We start from the raw sequence: 19,759 nt of genomic DNA, 5'->3' as shown, positions 1-19,759 counted from the left end.
AATACAGTGCCCTCACTCCAGGAGTGGAACTGATATGTCCCTGGAATTGGAACTGAAGTCCCCTGAAAACTGTCTAGTGAGATATAAGACCGTAGCTCAATAACCTTCCTAAACCTAAACTTCAGAATCCACTTATCCAGCTAGTTTAATTCTTATTTATATAACGGAGGAAAAGCGGGTAGTTTTATCTAAACTTCATCTAGAATAAGGGATATGCAGTGTTTGATACTGTGTTCTTGAGAACTCTGACAAATAAATCTTAATCCTCATCCCGGTTGCATCAGTGCATATCCGTACCACACCACAGATGGTAATGGAAGAGAGCGTGGTGTAAGTGGTTCAGTTTTGTATGATTTAGCACTGTCCACAGAATATGCTACCTACTTCTTCATGGCTGATATTTTGGGGAAGCAATGAATTTTGCTTCTGCCTGCTTGTGTAAAACACTGAAATGTATGTATGCCCCATAGAGGACAAGGAATAGTTCAATTAAAAAAAAAAAAAAAGATTTCGTGACAGAAAAAATAGTTTTAATGTAAAGTTAGAATTGAATAGCTATTACATTCTGCAGATTTCATTTTCCATAAACCAGTCAGCAATTGCTGAACATAAAGAAATTGTAGACCGCTCATCACTTGAGACTGTAGTCACCAGTTTAAGATCATGCTGTACATAATGCTTTTGTCTTTTAAATGCTGCTTTGTTGAACATCATGGAAAACATATTTGTTGTAGAAAATAAATATAGTTTACATTTCACAGGTTCTAAATTCTAATCCAGTATGCTATATAAGGCTTTACACGTTTATGCTATTATAGTAGTCTCATGAAAATCCACTCATACTATGCTTTCCTTAGCTTTCTTTTTCCTTACGATTTGTTTTAACACCTTACCAGGTCCTTTATCAACCTTGTGTTTTCTTCGAAGAAAGATTGATAAGGTCTCTTCATAAGGTCACAAGTAATGCTCACTCACACAAGTCAGAGCAACTGTGAAAAATCTTTTTTTATAGTATTACTCCTAACTCACCCTTTTTACTTAATATTCTAGGTAATCCATTTTAGTTAAAATACTAATAATTGGAAAAACAAACAAAAAAAACAACAAACAAACTTCCTAAATGTCCCTACCTATAACAATTTTTACTAAAGTAGCTGGATTCCCTAAAGGACAGCAATTTGCAAGCACTTCAATGAGTGAAAAAGTTTAGTTTAGAGTCAAGTATTTTACAAGTTATTTTGTCCCAGGGATAAGTAACTGAAGTTAGTTATTCAATATGTAACAATGTAACTCAAGGAAAATAGATCTTACGATTCTAGAGTAACATATATCCAAAGATCAGTTGCTTTTCTGTCTTGTCTCCTCTGGATCAAGGAGACTTTTGGGTTTTGTATTAGTCTATATAGGTAGGTTTAGTATATTCAAGTGCATGCGTAATAGACATATAGAAAAATACATAGACATGGTCTTTTGCAGATGCTTGCACTTGTGCTGAAAAATATATATTCAATTTACTGCACTGAATATGCATTGAATTCATAAGTTGTCCTAGATATTTTAAATTGCTCAAAAAACACTAAGATTTGTTATCCATTTTAAAAATGTTAATACGTCTAGTGATAGAATTACTGTATTTCTTAGATGTCTAGAATTCAAGATAGTTCTGTGAATTAACTTCTCTATTTAGGGAATATTAATCTCCTACTGAAAACAAATAAACAAAAACATTCCAAGCATTCCTGTGGTCTTTTCCTCACCCACCCATACCACTGATGATATCACAAAAGACTGATGAGACATACGCTAATGGTAACTTCCCTCTGTCACAGAGTCTCTTCAATTATTTAAGAAGAAGAATTCTCAAATAAATGTCCTTCATCTTTGTAATACCTACAACTATGGAGATTGTTCCTGTAATTAATGTGTCATTAAGCCATTGAAAATATTTAAATATGATTACCAACAACTTTGGTTTCAGTTATGTCCTAATACAGTTTTCCTAGCTTATATTTACTCACTATCTCTGAGGGAAAAACTGCATATTATTTCTAGTATTTTTGGTTGCTGATGTACATATTACAGTGTTTAATACATATTTATTTGCCAAAAGTTTCAAAAATATCAACTAATCTTCTACAGATGGTAAGTATGTCTTTTTCATGAATGAGGAATTTGAACTGCCAATACGACAAGAAAAATGCATGTGGTCTGACAGTGGATCCATGTCAAAGCTAAAATATTAATTCACTAGTATTTAGCTTGATACTCACCTGAAACTTTTGCAAGATTTCCAAATCTCTCTGCTCAGAATTGAAAGCAGAAGTAATGACAGTTTATAAACACTATGTTTTGTTGTATGTCCTTTGTTACAGGGAAATAGATTTTGCCTGTAAGAATACAGTATAAAAAGCTTTGTCATGCACTATTGAACAGTATATTTTATCTTATTAAGGTTTTAATTCAGTTGTCTCTGTCTAATTGTGAGCCCCACAAGAGTCTGTAAGTTTCAAAGCTTTGTTACATCTTCTTGCAACTGAATTTTTAAAATTTGTTTGGTATAGATATCCTATGTTGAAAATGATAATTATTAATTACATATATCTTTGTCTTTGTTTCATTTTTAGCTCCATGTGGTGGGCATTTTTCATCTCCCAGTGGAGTAATCCTTTCTCCAGGCTGGCCAGGGTATTATAAAGATTCCTTGAATTGTGAGTGGGTGATAGAAGCTGAACCAGGACACTCTATCAAAATTACATTTGAAAGGTCTTGGCTAATGATTTTCTTATTTAATATCGTCTAATTTTTACCCAGAAGGAGGAGTTTATTAGCTCTGTTACAACATTAATTTGCACTATGTCTAAAATCATGGAATTGTATTATCAAGTAGGATTTTCAAAAATACCTTAGGGCCTTCAGAGCATAAATTTTATTTTCAGTGTAATTTCTACTTTGATTCACTGAAAAGCTTTTGAAATTCCTATCCTCTTGCATATATTTTAGCCTGTCTAGCCCAGTTAAAAATTGTGTCTGTTTTTAAAGATTAGCTTGTTTCCTTTGCTCATAACCATGTTGTTATGATGAATTGTACTTACAAAATATTTTTTTTTCTCAGACCTATGAAATCTTCAACTCTGAAAATCTGAATCAGTTATGAAAAATGAATTAAACGCATTCATATTTTTATCCATTGTGAATATTTAATTAGCAAATCAGCTGATTTGTTTTTGTGAAAAGACTCTGTGCTCTCAGGATTGAGTTCTAATTTCCCCAAATTACTCCAGCATTCTATTTTTCCTACATTATTGCCTGTTACTTAAGGTCCTTCCTGATTCCAAGGATCGAAATGTGCTGACGACCTTATATTTCTCATGCTAGCAAGACATGGGCATTTCATTTAGGCTTTTTATGAGAAAGCAAAATAGAAAACATAATTTTAAAAAATGCTTCATTCTACCTATTTTCAAGGATGTTTTAGATTCTTCTTAATTGTAGATATTTATAAAGTTAGATGATGATCCAGGAAAAAAAGGGCCTCTGATAATCAAAATTATAGCACACAAATATCATCCAAGTACTTTTTGATTATTATTTGTGCAACATATTTTGACTACTCCTGGTCAATTCAACTTAAAAGAGAAAATATCATTTCACTTTAATACAAATCAAGAGTTATTTTTAGCAGGGTATGAAAATTACTATCTCCTCTTACCAAAATTTCTCATTGTGATGAGATTGTTTAAAACTTTTTTCTAGTACTATAGTTTACACTACAGTAAAGAGTTCACATGACATTATATACCATCAGAGAACAGATAATATGGACACTTTGAAGGTATTTCCCAGCCTTAACCTCAAATGAAAGCTAGTATTCCAAAATCATTAGTGCTGTACATCAGCTTAAAATGAAGATTTACCAAATTTTTGCTAATTAAAATATAAAAGAGAAGTGAATAAATCCCTCTTGCAGAAATTAATCAAACTCATATTAGTTCCAAATCAAAATAAAATTATTACTTCATTGTCTTGTAAATCAAAATGAAAAATGAATATTTTTGAACTTTCATTAACTCAAGTTTTTGAAAAAGAAAAATATAATTTCTAATAACATTTTTAATTCAGCATTTCATTTTCAACTTCATATTTGATGTGGACAGTCATTTCAAATTGAAAAGCATTTTCCTTTGTATTTGCAAAATTCTATGTCAGCCAGAATTTCACCTGAATTTCATTATACCTGACAGTCTCTTGTATACACTTTTTGTTTCTAATGCATTAACATCTTGTCATAAAATTGCTCAACCTCTATTAGTCTTGTGGGTAAGAGCAATAAGAACAAGATGTGGTCTCGTCAGATCACAGATAGATCTCCTGTCCTCCTTATAACCTAATCTTATCATGACATGACGTTTCTTTTTCCATTGTTGCTCTTTCTTGACACTCTTATGACTTGCTATAAATTGGACTGATATACATATTGTTTAGATGCAGCAAGGTGAATCTAGAGAGCCCCTACTTACATATAGGTGTTTGTATGCTTCTGTCTTTCTGTGCAGGAGTACTTCTAAAAATACATCTATATATGTTCACAGAAATGCATTTAGATATGTAATTTAATGTTTGGATGTAAATAAAAAAGTTATTACATAAAACAAATAATGAAATAAATCTTCACAGTGCACTGAAATAAATCATTTAGTAAACTACTAATGTTAATTTACTTAGACTATTATATTTCACATAATCTAAACTTACATTCTGAGACTTACATTCATACATTACATTATTTTTAAAGACTCACTCTGGCCTGAATGTCCATGCTCTGCTCCATTTGCTTGCGAATCTTCAGCTGGACTTATTTAAGACAGAAGGCTAATTTTGCTGAAATATGCACATTTAAAACTACAGCCAAATGTATTTCCCATTTGATTAAAAACAAAAAACCAACCAAACAAATATTTTGCCCAGTTCTTTACATTTCACCTTGGTTCTGAAAAAACAAAGACAAATGCTTTTTCTAGCTTTTCTTAGTGCAAACACTAAAACTTCCACAGTATCTTTAGCTGTTTGAAATATCCTTTTTTTCAGTTTCTCAGTCAAGGTAAAACATTTATAGTAAAAGTGTAGAATCTTTACATCCTTTCTTTTTGGATTTTCTAAGAGGAAGGGAATAGTTCTTAGTAATACACATTTCCTGCAGAGTGACATATTAACATTACATCATTTATCATTTGCTCAGTAGTTTATTTATCTCCCATTTTCTTATCTTCCTATGGCTTCTGTCTTATGACATTGCATATGTGTGAGGTACTGCATTCTACAACTGTATGCTAAAGTTTTCTTATGCCATGGAGCCAGAGACATAGGAGAAAAGAAAGAGATTTACAGACAAAGCTTATAATGACGACTATTAAATTTTGAGGTTTCATGATAACATTTTAGATCTTGTTTTATGATTATGCATGTGTACTCAAAATAGTTCACTCCTCTTGTGGAGGCATAGCTATGATAGATAAACTTTTGGATTTTTGTTATAAATCAGTAGCTTTTTAGACTGAATTGAAATGATAGAAGTAAGAAATGTGAGTGCCATTCTTCATTTAATGAATTGTTTATCACAAAGCCTAATTATGAGTATTTAAATGTTATGGATGTTAATCAGCAAACTAGCGATTGGAGTGCTAGGCACATTTGATTAATGAGCATACACTGTGTATATACACTAATGTGCATATTCATACCCTGACACTGCATTGAGTCAATAAGGTGTGTCCTAGAAACTTAGATGCATGCTGTATATATTAAAGAAGCTTTATCTGTTTAAATAAGATTTAAAAGTATGTGTCACCTCCTGTGTAAAAGTTTGTTTCACTCCTATCTGCTTGAATTAGTTTTTGTGAGTCCACTGTAAGAAGAGACCTCGCACAGTAACGAAGCCATGCAGGTTAAAGAGTAGTGACTGGTTAAATAGGAAAGAACATCGGTGTGTTCTTACATGAGCACAAAGTATTTTTTATTCAGTTTCCAATAAATCCCTACTGTTTTCTGGCAACAGGGAATAACCAGATGATATGTAAATACATCAGATAAGTTGATCATCAAGAGGATAAGTATTCAAGGAAAAAATTATATAAGCATGACTCTTATAAATTAAATTTAAATTGAATACTTTTCTGAGCCAAATGACCAAGCAAAGGCATTGTATGTAATCCCCTCTTCAAATTTCTTTCAGCTCATCTCACTACAAAACTGTCCTCACTTCTTTTTCTTAGGTGCTCATTTTTTTTTTTCATCTCCTGAATTTTCTGATGTTTGTGGTGTTGTATGTACTCTTTGAGCAACAAGTACTTAAGAGAGGAATTTCTTTTATGTCTTTGGAGACTCAATTTCATCATGTCTTTACTGGCCTGATAGTTACTTTGCATTTACGAGGTAAATGCCTGTCTTAAGTATGTTTTTGATAAATGAATAAAGAAAGCAGAGCAAGATTATATTATTTGTTTTCCAAGATTGCTTCTGTTTTGTATGGATTAGTGGAGGGGGTGGAAAAAAAAAAGTACTGAAAAGACCCAAGTAATTGAAGTAATTGCCTAGTAGATTTTTTAGTGACATACCATTTTTAGTTCATGTGGAAACTAACAAAAAAAGATATTTTTTCAGTTCTCCTGCTTCTAGGCTTATCCTGCTTCATTTCCAAAACTCCTTTACTTTATTTCTGTCCTCCTTTCTATGTTATTTCATAGGTGCAGGAAATGGATAAAAGCAAACACGTTTTGGAGGTTTAATTTGGCTTTTCCTCTTTCATCAAACTCCTTTAGATCTATAGGCTCAGACTCATGGGACATAAATACTGAAATACAGATTTCTTCAGTACATTGGCGTTAGTCATATAGTTCCTTGAATCGATTTCACAAAGCTGAATTAGGTATCTAAGTGAATCAGAGCAAGAATTAGGAATATCTGAAGGGTCGTTATCAGATCCTGCTGTTAATTTTTTTCTTTTTCATTCTTAAAGGTTTTTTCAATAATCTATCAAAGAGTCCATTATAACAGTATGATTGATGTAAGGTCTGTGATAGCAAGAAAGAGCGAAGCCACTGTCAAAATATCTAGCAGCTGTTTGGGATTGCTGATACCATCTAAAACAAGACAAGCAAGAAGATATCTAGCAGCACTGTCACAGTCATTCTCTCCTTGACAGAGGCAGCACACGTGCTATCTGTAAACACACATTTTGCTTTACATTTTCTAAATGGGATTTTTTTTTTCTTGCCATAACTTCTACCACTACTTTGGACTGAGCCTCAACTGGCACAAAGCCACTGGAATCTCAGAGCAGATTTAAATAATTCTATCCCTGCATACAGCCAATTTTAAGGGTAGAAACTGAGAGTGTGATTCTTTGATGATATAAAGTACCTTGATGATATTTGTGCCAAATGGAATGGATCTAATAGAAGAATGAATCAAATTAACCTCTATATAATTTACCTTTTTTTTTTTTTTTTTTAAGTGCTATGAAATAGTGTACACAGGTAATATTAACCTTTGCTAACACATTATCTGTTTCTGGCTTTTGTTTCCTACAATACAAACCAGCTCAAGGAGTTTAAACTTATTTCTCATCTTACTATGGCACTAACCTGAAATTTGGTTATTGTATTAATTAAATAGGATAATTAATACTATTATATTGATATTGCAGAATAGGTATGTGGAGAAATAATTAAAATAATATGATCAAGAAAGGAGCATAATTTTAAAATATGGCTCACTTTGTATGGCTTTACCGAATTTTGTTTTAACTGCTTCTTCAATTGGTGCCTCTGTGTGTTTCCTCAATTGCAGATTTCAGACAGAACTCAATTATGATGTTTTGGAAGTTCATGATGGACCCAATTTATTATCTCCACTTTTGGGATCCTACAATGGCACGCAGGTCCCACAATTCCTGTTTAGCAGTAGCAATTTCATATATCTTCTCTTCACAACTGACAACAGTCGTTCTAACAATGGCTTCAAGATTCACTATGAAAGTAAGTAATTCTGAATTGTATGACTTGATTTCCCAAGCAATGCTTATCTTAGTTATAAATAGGTGCACAGGTGTCATCTTTGGTAAATTCCTGTGATTTCTCAAACTGAAAAAGATTTAGTCATGTTAAACTGCAAAAAAGATGAACAATAATTTCATCTACGATTTAATGCCATTGCTGTACTGCTTCATGTCTTAAGAACCAGTACATCACAACAGGAAAGAAACACCTTTCTTCTGGATATTGCTTTTATGTTTGTTTGGTTTGGTGTTTTTTTTTTCATTCTTGTGCTTCATATAATGCATTTTTTTGTGTGTAAAACTGCATGAGATCAGGAAGATTATGAAAATTTAAGCAAATACCTGAATTACTGTCCTGACTGCTGTACCTGCAGCTCTAACTGAAGGTAATGGGAAATGTAGCTTCCCCTAATGAGCTGAAAATCAACCTGTGATTATGGATATTCAGGAACCTAAAAACCTGCATGTGTGTTCTGACAGAAGTATTCTTTTTTCATTATTCTAATCATATAAACTACACTGCTGAAGGGGTCTGTTAGATTTCATACTTTATGAAATCTTAAAATTCGTATAGGTTGATATATTAGCATGTCATTTATGTTTCATGTTTCTAGGTATACCTTTTGTTGTAATAAGTCATATTTTCATGTGAAATAATACTTTTGTAATCACTTCTAATTTGCTTACTAAAGGTCGTGAGCACATTTTTATCTCTCCATTTCTTTTTTATACTCCTACTTATTGGAACTACCACCAATCAATTTTACATTATTTTTTGCTATTTTCACAGTTCCTGACCAGTAATTATAAGGATATTAAATATAATATATGTGGAGGTGACTTTGCTGGACAAATTTTAGGATGATTTGAAACAGGTTCTGGCTGTTTATCAAAAAAAAACCCAAACCAAAACAGACAAACAAACAAACCACAAAAAACCCCACCAACCTATTGTTATTCCAAAATGCTTTACTGTCCTAGCCTTCTAGCCTTCACCCACATACTTCCATTTCTATCATCTTCTATACTGTGAAGAAGTGATGATTTTGCTAAGTTATTATCCTTTCTGAAGTTTGAAAGTTGGCTATCCTAACAGAAAACTAGGCTAATATTGCCAGCAGAGAACACTAAATTCTTATAATGATTGGCTAAATGATTAATGTTAAATGGTAGAAATTACATTTTGGGAATGTGAACAGCAAAAAGATAAAAGCTATATTTATTACAAATATCCTTATATCAATCTGCTTCAATTAAAGAAAGTTGGAAAGGAAATCTGAAATTTCACTACAATTGAACTCTTGAATTTTATTATAAAATTGCATTTTTTCTAAAATCGATCCCCACCCAACAATTCTCTTTACGCTGGTGAAGAATGAAAGTTAAATTTATACTATCAGAGGACATTGACAATATACATCCTTACCACTTGTACATAAAAATAACCATTTTCAGTATTTTTCTTCTGGTTAACAACCTTTGTTTATATACAGACATCTAGTATTAATTTTATTTTTGTTTAATTCTTAATGGTTCATTGTCTTTTCTCATCCAGCACAACCCAATTCTAGTTTCCCTTTTCTGGATGATAATAATAATGATTAATGGTCCTCTGTTTAGCATTTCTCTCTTCAAATATCCTACTGCAAGTTGAAGTCTTTTATATGTTCTTATTTTGTATGCTAATAATTTCTTTGGATGCTGAATTTCTTTCTAATGAAGAATATTTTATGACTTTTGTGTAGGAATAAAAGGAATAACATCCATATGCTGAATACTTCTTGTAATTTGCCAATTTCAGTAATATTCTTACAGATTTTTGTTTCTTTCTTTGTTTTTTTTCCCCTGTTTCTTTTACAATGAAGCTAAATTTCTCACTGGGAAATAATCTAAAAGGTTTAATTTTTTAACATGAATTAAAATTCTTTTTATCAAGCCATTTTTACTCTTTTTTCTGCTATTATCTTCTCAATATCTCACATGCCAAGTGACAGTAGGTATGAGAATTATTTATGTAAATAGTTGATCTATGTAAATATTTCAAGGATAAATATCAAATAAAAAAGAAAGCATTTTAGCTGGGATAAAAAAGCTTGATCGGGAAAAAATGAAGGCTTGAAATCAGAAATGTGAGCGATCATCAAGGTTTATCAACATCAGCATCAGGGAAAAAATCACTCAATATTACTGAGATAGGATCAAGCAAAATATCCTGTTAATTATGTGTTGTTTTTCTCTGCAACAGTGGCAAGATGCAATTAATTAACCATAAAGTCTTGTAACAGTAACACAGAGAAACACAGTACAAGGATAATTCACTGAAAATGTGTGATAACACCCCGACTCACAGCACAGTGAATTACTTAAATTAATTTAAAAAACTCTGTTGATTGGTTGTTTAATAATTTTCTTTGTTGTTTCTTTGTTTTGTTTTGTTTTTTTTTTTAATCTAGGTGTTACTGTTAATACTTACTCTTGCTTGGATCCTGGCATACCAGTGCATGGACGTCGTTATGGACATGACTTCTCTATAGGTTCCACTGTCTCGTTTAGTTGTGATCCAGGTTATAGACTGAGTCATGAGGAACCTTTGCTATGTGAAAAAAATCACTGGTGGAGTCACCCACTCCCAACTTGTGATGGTAAGGATGGATGGATAAAATACAGAGTACCTTAAAATATACACATTTTGCCAAACTATTATCAGTCAAAATGACTTAAATATTGGAAAAAAAAGAGTAGTCTGAGGACATAAATACTATATATTTCTGTGTGATGAGATACTTAGTAATAAAAGTAGAGAATAATACATAATTCTTTAAATTAGCAGGGTTTGAAGATAAAGCTATCTGAATATATGTTAGTGTGAGCTGATTGCCAAATAGCTCAAGGTGTGCAAGACTGATGTATTATATATCTGCTTGTAAAGTACTTATTACAAGCTACAAATATCTGTGTTTGGTTATCCATCTACAGACATGGGAGTGCTGACGTACAAAACATGAGATGTGGTTTATTTATACATGACTCATAAACCTGCATCTTCTCGTGTTTCATGCTGATTACTGTGTTCCTAGATTGTTAACACAACTTGACAGCCCTCAATCACTGTAGGAATTGATTAGGGCCATATTACATGTGATGATTGTTAAACCAGACAAAAATGGTATCGAGTAACATGTCATATATTTTGCAGTTGTCAACATTCATTAAAAAACCTGCTTGAAAAATTATCTCAAAGTTTCAGTCATCTCTCGTTATCCGAATTGTTGATTTTAATGAATTTTCCCAGCTAGGATGATTTCAATTACAGTTAATATTAAGGAGGTATTTTGTAATGTTTATTAAGTGGTGTACTTGAGCTGATTTCCTCTCAAAATAAGTTTTTTTTCCTTTAAGCATGATATATGCTTTTCTGATGATAAAAAAGTTATCAGGAATAATGTACCCACTTAACTATAGAGTAATATTTAACAATAAGAAATCTACGGAACGTTTATGAGTTACATAATGTACATGAGAGTATATTTTCTAGAACAGTTCTTAGTGTCTCAGGACACTCAATTAGAAAGAAAAAGCTGGATTTGAATGAAAACTAATGAAAAAGTTCACTGAATCATGTGTGATTTGCCATATGAAAATACATTCATTTTCACTGGATTTCTTTCTTAAAAAAGTAGTAGGGGTTTTCTTGGCCTTCAGCTTATTTAGTTAGGAAATGCTTCGGGTTTATTTTTTTTTTTATATTTCAGTGGGTTGAACATGTTAATATATGATGATACTCAAAATTTGTGGTGGTAGAAATGGGTGTGGATAATCACTTTCCTGAAAATGGCACTCTGTAGTTCAGCAAGCCTGTTTCCTAACGGATTCTGCTTTTCAGTCAGGTACTTGTAATGAAGAATCACAGGGTTCCCACAGCTCACAGTCTAACATATGACGTGTTTTCTTACAGTGATAGGCACTAGATGTTGAACTACCTAAAACAAACACTATTCACACACTCCCTATGAATATAATGCTCTGCTGTGAAATAAACTTACATATTGTGATAAATTTCTTCCTCAAGATGCTGAACTAGCATGCAATTAATTAAGTAAATGAGAGGTTTTTTTTCTCCAGAGCACATTGCTAAATGGCAATTGTCCATTGAATAAATATACTCTGAAGGCAGGATTGAGTATATTCATTCTAGTAAACTTAATCAATTCATGGTTGAACTCATTTTAATTTCATTGCTGAATTTCTTCTCTGGTGGAATGTTTTTAAACAGGATCCAAAGTCCTTGCACCTCCAGGGAAAAAAAGCCATTTGCTAAATAGGCTGTTCTTTGCATAAACTATGAGGATGGGTTTGTATTAATCATGCCACCAATAAACCCATTGATCACTGTTCTCACTCATTCAATATATTACTCTGACAGTTTTGGAGGACCAGAGTTCTTTCTTGATTGTTCTTTCTGCTAATTGCATCTCTTTTTGACAATTACACCATGCAGTGACATGCAGACAGACCATGATAATTGTGCAGACAGATCATGACAACTCATGAGTGTTTTGGAGGAGGAAAAGGGTGAAGAAAAGGAAAATATATAGACTCCTTAGGACTAGTTCTTCCTCCAAGTAGAAGATGGTGTTGACTGCAATTCTGTTCTTTGAAGGAGTGTAAACTAATTTTTTCACGAGGTGTTTGGATGTTACACAGATAAGCATCTCAAAAAGCTTATCAGGGAAGTCACACTTCATTATCTGCAGAAGCACTTAGACAATAGTGAGAATGTTGGTTTAAAAAATGAACAAACAAACTGTTTTCTTCTCTAAAGCTTGGCCTGATTTATTATGGCAGGCTGTATAACTCATTCATATTTGAATAACTGATATGCATGAAGGATTTAAGAGGTAATTTCTTTAGTTTTGATTTTTATGTATATCTATATAGGTAAGGTGTGCACACTATTCCTCAGTGCATATATGTATTCTCTGTGTGTGTATACATACATATGCAAACACAGTTTTATATATACAGAAGTATGGCAAAGCATTTCTGAAAAAAAAAGGAAAAAGAAGAGCTTTCTGACTTTTGAGGATAGTAGAATCTATTTCTGTGCTTTAAAGAAAAATATTTAAGGAAAATATTTTCAGAATCATGGAATAGTAACAGCTGAAAGAAACCTTAGAATGTCATCTAGTCCAAACCCATACCCCCAAAAGCAAGTCCAATCTGGATATTAGATCAGGTTGCTGAGAATCCTACAGAACTGAGTTTTATCTCCAAGGGCCAAGATTAAATTTCTTCTATGGGCAACTTGTGACATTGTTTGACCACAAAATAGTTATTCTTAATATCTGCTGAGAAGTTCCCATCCTCCAGCTATACCCATTACCTTTCATCTTTTCACTGTGGTGAAAACTACATGAATTTTTACAGTATTTGAGTTCCTTAACAATTTTCAAGACAGCAAATCCGCTATGTTAAAATAAGTTTTACAATCATAAAGCTAAGGCTTCTTCAAAGAATGAAGAGTAAAACCTTTGATCTTTATCAAACCATCAGTCTCTTCTCAGTAAATGAATTAGTCTGTAGACTGTTATGAAGACACTGTTAAAAATATTTCAGTGTTTTTAAGCATGACCAATTTCTGGACCAGTCTTCGCAAAATACTTTTTTATTTCCTTTCAGAAGGGAAGGCACTGATCAAGGCCTAGGCTTTTGATTTTCGTTTTTTTTTCTTTCTTTGGTCCATGGATAAACAGCTTTCTTATCCACACATAGCAGAGAAAAACAATGAATATTGTTGTGCACATTTATTTATTTTGAAAAACATACAAATAAATAACAACCATTATTTTCAAATGAGAATATATACAAGCTTTCAGAAAATAGTCAAGAAAATAGATGGGTTTGAGCTCTGCTTAGAAAATATTACTTGTATTACATTTACACCATTTCTATCTAACATCTACATATGATTTGCTGGGTACCTATCTATCTGGACATCCCTGAATTTCTTGACTGTAATCTCCTCCCAGTGCTTAACAAAAAAGACAAAATTTTGTCTTATCACGTCCTTTCTGTATGAATATTATAATATAATTTTGTGTTAAAGCTTTAAATATATGTGACAAATCCTATTCTACCCAATACATGAAGTTTTGTATTAATGCAATTAAAAATGACAGGAAAATGAATGTAAAAGGTAGATACCTAACCATGATAACATGAAATCAAATGCTAATACATAAAAATTCTTATTCATTATTTGAATGAATAATAAATACTGACATTCCATTCGAACTTCATTTACTTTAGAAAAGTAATAGCAAGAAGAATGTTCAAGCAAGATGAAAAACCTTTAATGTTTATATTGAAACCACCTAGATGTCCAAATTAGCAAATATGACTTGTTCACTACCACGAGGAACATATCCAGGAAATATGGCAGAGAGGTTACGTCATTTCTGTTAAGACATTTCTAAACTAAACCCAATACTTTTATTAAAATACAACTGTTAATGAATTTGCTGCAAATATTCAGTGTGGTAGATGCCATAATTGGAAAAGGACAGCATGTCTTGTTTTAGATTTAGATAAGAAGGTAAAAATACAACATTTTAGGTTTTGACTAATCCAGCCTGCACTAGTTTCTATTAGGTTAATCTCTTCTGTGATGTAACTCACACCCAAGGTTTCTTTCCAGAAGCTGATTATAATTATTCGATGTTTGTATTGTTATTTACTTGTTACTACTTGACTGAATCCCATTTTAAGACACATGAGAAATTATGTAATTAGAGGGGAGAGATGCTGAAGTTCCTTGATCTATGAAGAACAGTATGTGAGATTCAAATTCTAATTCTCTGTTTCAATAATTTTTAACTATATTTATAGTTCCCTGTTCTTATCAAATTACACAATAAATGAAAATCACCTTAGAATTAGATTTTTAGTGGGAAGTTAGAGTTAATTAAGCAAATTAATGTCATGGGATCCCTATATAGATGCAGCATATGGACATATATCCTTATGTTTAGATCTATATATGGACAAACACATCTATGTATAAATAGGTTTATCTTCACTGTGTCATTCTTTCTAAACTAGCATATGTTATTAGTCTTTGTGATTCTTTAAACCATTTGTAAAACTAATCATTATTACTAATCAATTATAAATTTATGGTTTCTCTTTCCATCACCTTTGAAAACAAATATTTTGCAATTGTTTATATTTGCAGCAAGCTGACCTTACCAAAAAAGTGGCTTTTTTTGTTGTTTGTTTTCTTTTTTTTTCTGAAGGTTTCTGTTCTTTTTCTGTGTATTTTCTTTTTCTTGGAGAAAATTGAGATATATCATTGCATAATAGTTTCTGAGTTGTGGTTAATGACTCATGGCTAGTCTCTTGAAAAATACTTATATCTAAAAAATGGTAGGTGATATAACTTGAAAATATGGAAAATGTTAATTTCCCACATATTAAGGTCTTCAGGCAGGCTAAAAAGGGACAATGATACGGCTTATTTTAATTGCATTGCCAGTGAACACCACATGTAGAAATATTGCAGTATTAAAATAACAAATGCATTCTCTTGATAGTTTTCTTCTTGGATATGGTGACCCCCTTCTTCTCACATCCAGTTTTCTTGATAACTTCATCTCGTTGCTATATCCTTTGTAACTTTGAGAATGACTTGTGTTATATAAAAATAAACTAGTTTTAAATAGGTAGTAAACCTTATTTGAAGACCTTGGATGACAGAGAACATAATTAGTGGTTGTTGAATTTTATTTCATGGTATAAAAATCAAAATTTAAGAGGTAAGAGGCTTTTCTGTGAACAAGTGTTAAGCCAGATATATAGGCTGACCTCTGCAGGAAGACTTTATACAGACTGACTTCTACAGTGAAATATAAATATGTTAAAAATAGAACAGAAGACATGAAAAAAAATGAAAATAATCTGTGAACAAAAATGTGACCTTCCTTGCTTATTAGCTGCTGCCACAATCTAATGTGAAGTGTCCTGGCAGTGTTTGTGTAGCACAACTGCTGTGACAAGAAAGACAGGTAGGTACTTGGAATTGGTAATGCAGTGGTCATAAAGATGGAAAATGTATCTAACAGAAGTAGATAAAGAAAACCTGTCTCATCTAACGGAACCAAAGTGAGAGATACTAATGTGCTTTGCAAGCCTTCCAAAGTGAGTCTCCAAGATGGAAAATAACCTAATGACAGTTTTGCAGTAGAAAAATGGGTGAAAGTGGACCATGAATACATTTAGGCTACAAATTATGAGACTATTTCTAGTACTGGAAGATGGATTTTCTATAATAGTTTTATAGTACCATGAAATATGGCTTGAAATGGAACTCGATAATTTTATGAATGACACAAATGAAGTGCTTTCTTTACAACTATTCATGTATTTCAGGGGTGAAGCATGGCCTGCATGTCTCCCACTGAGACACTTATGAATAGCCTAAGTAAATGTTCTAAAATCGTTTGGGCTGAAAAATATTTTCAAACTATATAGGGCCATTTTCTAAGATAGTGTTGCTTATTGTCACTCTTCGTTATGACTGGTCATGTTGCTGAGCAAAATGAATGCAGTTGTGATCATTTGCAACAAAAGAAAGTGTAAGTAATCAACCCAACACTGTAAGAATTTATTTTGGCTAAGCAACTGGTTTAGCCACTGAACTACACTATTAAATTTTAATCTTCATTCACAGCTATCCAAAACTTGCTTCTTAAGCTGTCACATCACTTTCAATCACTGCAGTGCTGTAGAGATACTTTATACTATACATCCGGGCACCTATATGTATTTCATACAGTCACTTTTGTATTTCTTCTCTTTTTTTTTTTCTTATTTTGTTTCTCACTATTCTGAAAACATAGTAATGGAGAGAAAAATAAATTAAGCATGTCTGTGATTCTGTCTTGGTTCATCTTCTCTCCTTGCATAACAAATAAATTATTAATTTGTGTGTTAGCAACACATTGTTCCATTTTCCACATTAGAACACCAAACTAATGCTTCAGTTATCTACTTATGTATTCAGTCTACTTTTAGCCTGTCCTAGCATCTACCTCTGTAAATCAGATAAAGTGAAAGAAAAGTTCCTTGTAAAATCTGGAAAAATGTGTGGATTTTATCTTTTGCTGTGTTTATTTTCATATCAGAGAATCACAGAATGGTTGGGGTTGGGAGGGACCTCTGGAGATCATCTAGTCCAACCCACCTGCTAAAGCAGGTTCACCTAGAGTAGTTTGCACAGGAATGTGTCCAGGTGGGTTTTGAATGTCTCCAGAGAAGGAGACTCCACAACCTCTCTGGGCAACCTGTTCCAGTGCTCTGGCACCCTCAAAGTAAAGAAGTTTCTCCTCATATTCAGATGGAACCTCCTGTGCTTCAGCCTGTGCCTGTTGCCCCTCATTCTATCATTAGGTACCACTGAAAGGAGTCTGGTCCCATTCTCTTGACATCCACCCTTGAGATATTTATAAACATTGATGAGATCTCCTCTCAGCCTTCTCCAGACTGAACAGACCCAGCTCCCTCAGCCTTTCCTCATAAGAAAGATGCTCCAGACCCCTAGTCATCTTTGTAGCTCTTGTTTTTGGTTTCTGTTTTCCTTTGCATTCTGAAAAGCTGTCAGATACTAGGAGTGATATTATATGCTTGGGCTGTTTGCCATCTTATCAGGACCAGTGCACATTTTATATTTCAGATCTGTCAGCTTGGCTTTGTTTTGTAAAATACTGGTCCCTTGATGCCTTTTGTTTGCCATCTGCTAGCCTTCACAGAGTTACACTGAGTGCCTGATGGTGTGCCAGAGACGTTTTGTCACCATTTGGGTTCCTGAAAGGTTTTCCAAACACCCACTGTAAAATTATTTGTTTGGGATGTTCTCCATGATTATAAATACTGATTGCATTTTCTTATTTAATAGGGCTGACCTAAGATATGGACAAAGTAGGTAGTTAGAATCAGAAGTTCAAATAACATGCTGCCATGGCCCTGACTCTGTTTTACTAATATCTCTATATAACCAGATCTGGTGATAAGTGGACAGTGTTTGCCTTCATTATCTCTTCATCGGAGAAGTGAGGAGGAAAATTAGTATGCTGGGAGGTTATTCCCCTGTGGCAACAATTATGAGATTAGGCAGTCGTGGTCCTAGAACATTCTATTTCAGCATAAGATACTGGATTTACACATTTTCAGCTTACAACTAGGCCAAAAGGCTAGAAATAGGGTAAAAGATGAAGTTTCATTTCTGCTTTATAAGAAAACTCTAATACTTCTAATACTGCTTTTTATTCATGCCCTAAAGATAATGTTGGCATGGAATGCAGTAACCTCACTACGAAAAATTATTGACCTTTATGAAAACATTCCACAGTGTTACTGAAGTGTCTGAAAAATGCATGTATTTCCTTGTGACAAACATCTGCTCAGGTAGAGGGTAAAACAGAAGGTAAATTAAGGATATTCTTTCCATACACTGTGTGGCTGGTCTGCAAGTTGATTTTGAATGTACTTCTACAAGCAGAAATAATGCCCAGTCAATGTATTGATTCTCAAATAAATAGCATTTATAGCAAAAGAAAAGAAGGGTATAAGTTTCATTATTTATTCCATCAATGTGCGGCAGAAATTGTCATAAATAGAATAAATAGCAAGATATAGTAGAATAAATTGCATGATGTAACAAATTACACCACCTTTCTCCTGAGGAAGTATGAAGATGTTGTTTGAACACTGTTCATATATTGAAAGGCCAAACTTCTCCCACTGTTATGATCCGTATTGTTGAGTGCTACATTGGTAGCTGCTGCTGAGATTATATGAGGGGTAGGAGCCAGTTAAACCAGCTAGTGCAGGCGAGGCAGCCTCTCTCAGGAAGAGATGTTGCTTCTCCAGCCTGCGACAGGCTCCTTCCCTTACCCTCAGTCCTGTGGCAGCAACTGGGAAGCACAGACATGAGCAACAGGTGAGCATCAGCTTAGACAAGGGTAAGAGGGGTTGACAGTTGTATCAATTGGAATTGCAGACAGGTAACTGCCATTTACCTATCTCTCAAAGTTCATTTTAACAGTTTTAGCATCTGCTGAAGAGAAAACCGTATTGTTAAAAATGGGAGTGCTGAATACTGGCTTAGGTTAAGGTCTGGGCTCAGAGAAGCTACGGTTGATACCTGTAACAATTCTGAAAGGACACTGGTTGAAAGTTTGACTACTGAAGACTGAAAAGGGAGAGTTTGTGTTAATTTGGAAGAGTTGCTCATATTAAGAACTGCAATCCTAGAGCAGTAAATATTATTTGACTGAAGTCTTGTGGCAATAATATAGTTTACTGGGGTTTTATGTATTCCGGAACATTGCTACAAAATAATTTTAGTAATGCATATAATTAGGCTAAGAAAAATAAAAGAAGTAGGTGTTTTTAATCTTGAAGAAAAAAAAGAGGAAATACTAATTTCTTTTATAGTGTATGTCCTTCTGAAATAATCTATATTCAGAGAAATATGATGTAATAACTTCGCTTGGTAGTGAGTTTTAATCACTGTTTTCGATAAAAGATAATTCTAAGGAATAAGAGTCTCTTCACCACTAAAAATTACTCAGTTAAGTACTTCAAAAGCTCTGGAATGGAAAATTCACCATTAAAATGTAACAGTGAAATGTGAAGATACTCGTGCCA

General features: G+C 33.1%; 1 protein-coding gene across 4 annotated transcripts in view; it reads left to right on the top strand.

Annotated features, from left to right (window-relative positions):
* CSMD3 (CUB and Sushi multiple domains 3) overlaps nucleotides 1-19,759 on the top strand; it is a 647,755-nt gene that overhangs the window by 379,390 nt on the left and 248,606 nt on the right. For all 4 annotated transcript variants that reach the window (XM_065630191.1, XM_065630190.1, XM_065630189.1 and 1 more), the window contains 3 exons: nucleotides 2,625-2,763; nucleotides 7,846-8,033; nucleotides 10,507-10,695. In XM_065630191.1, coding sequence (XP_065486263.1) covers nucleotides 2,625-2,763; nucleotides 7,846-8,033; nucleotides 10,507-10,695 — 516 coding nt within the window. The remainder of the gene's footprint in view (nucleotides 1-2,624; nucleotides 2,764-7,845; nucleotides 8,034-10,506; nucleotides 10,696-19,759) is intronic.

Source organism: Caloenas nicobarica, chromosome 2 (genome assembly GCF_036013445.1).
Source record: "Caloenas nicobarica isolate bCalNic1 chromosome 2, bCalNic1.hap1, whole genome shotgun sequence".
NCBI classification, from domain to species: Eukaryota; Metazoa; Chordata; class Aves; order Columbiformes; family Columbidae; genus Caloenas; species Caloenas nicobarica.
The sequence above is the reverse complement of the archived record's forward strand: the minus strand, read 5'-3'. Positions and strand labels throughout refer to the sequence as shown.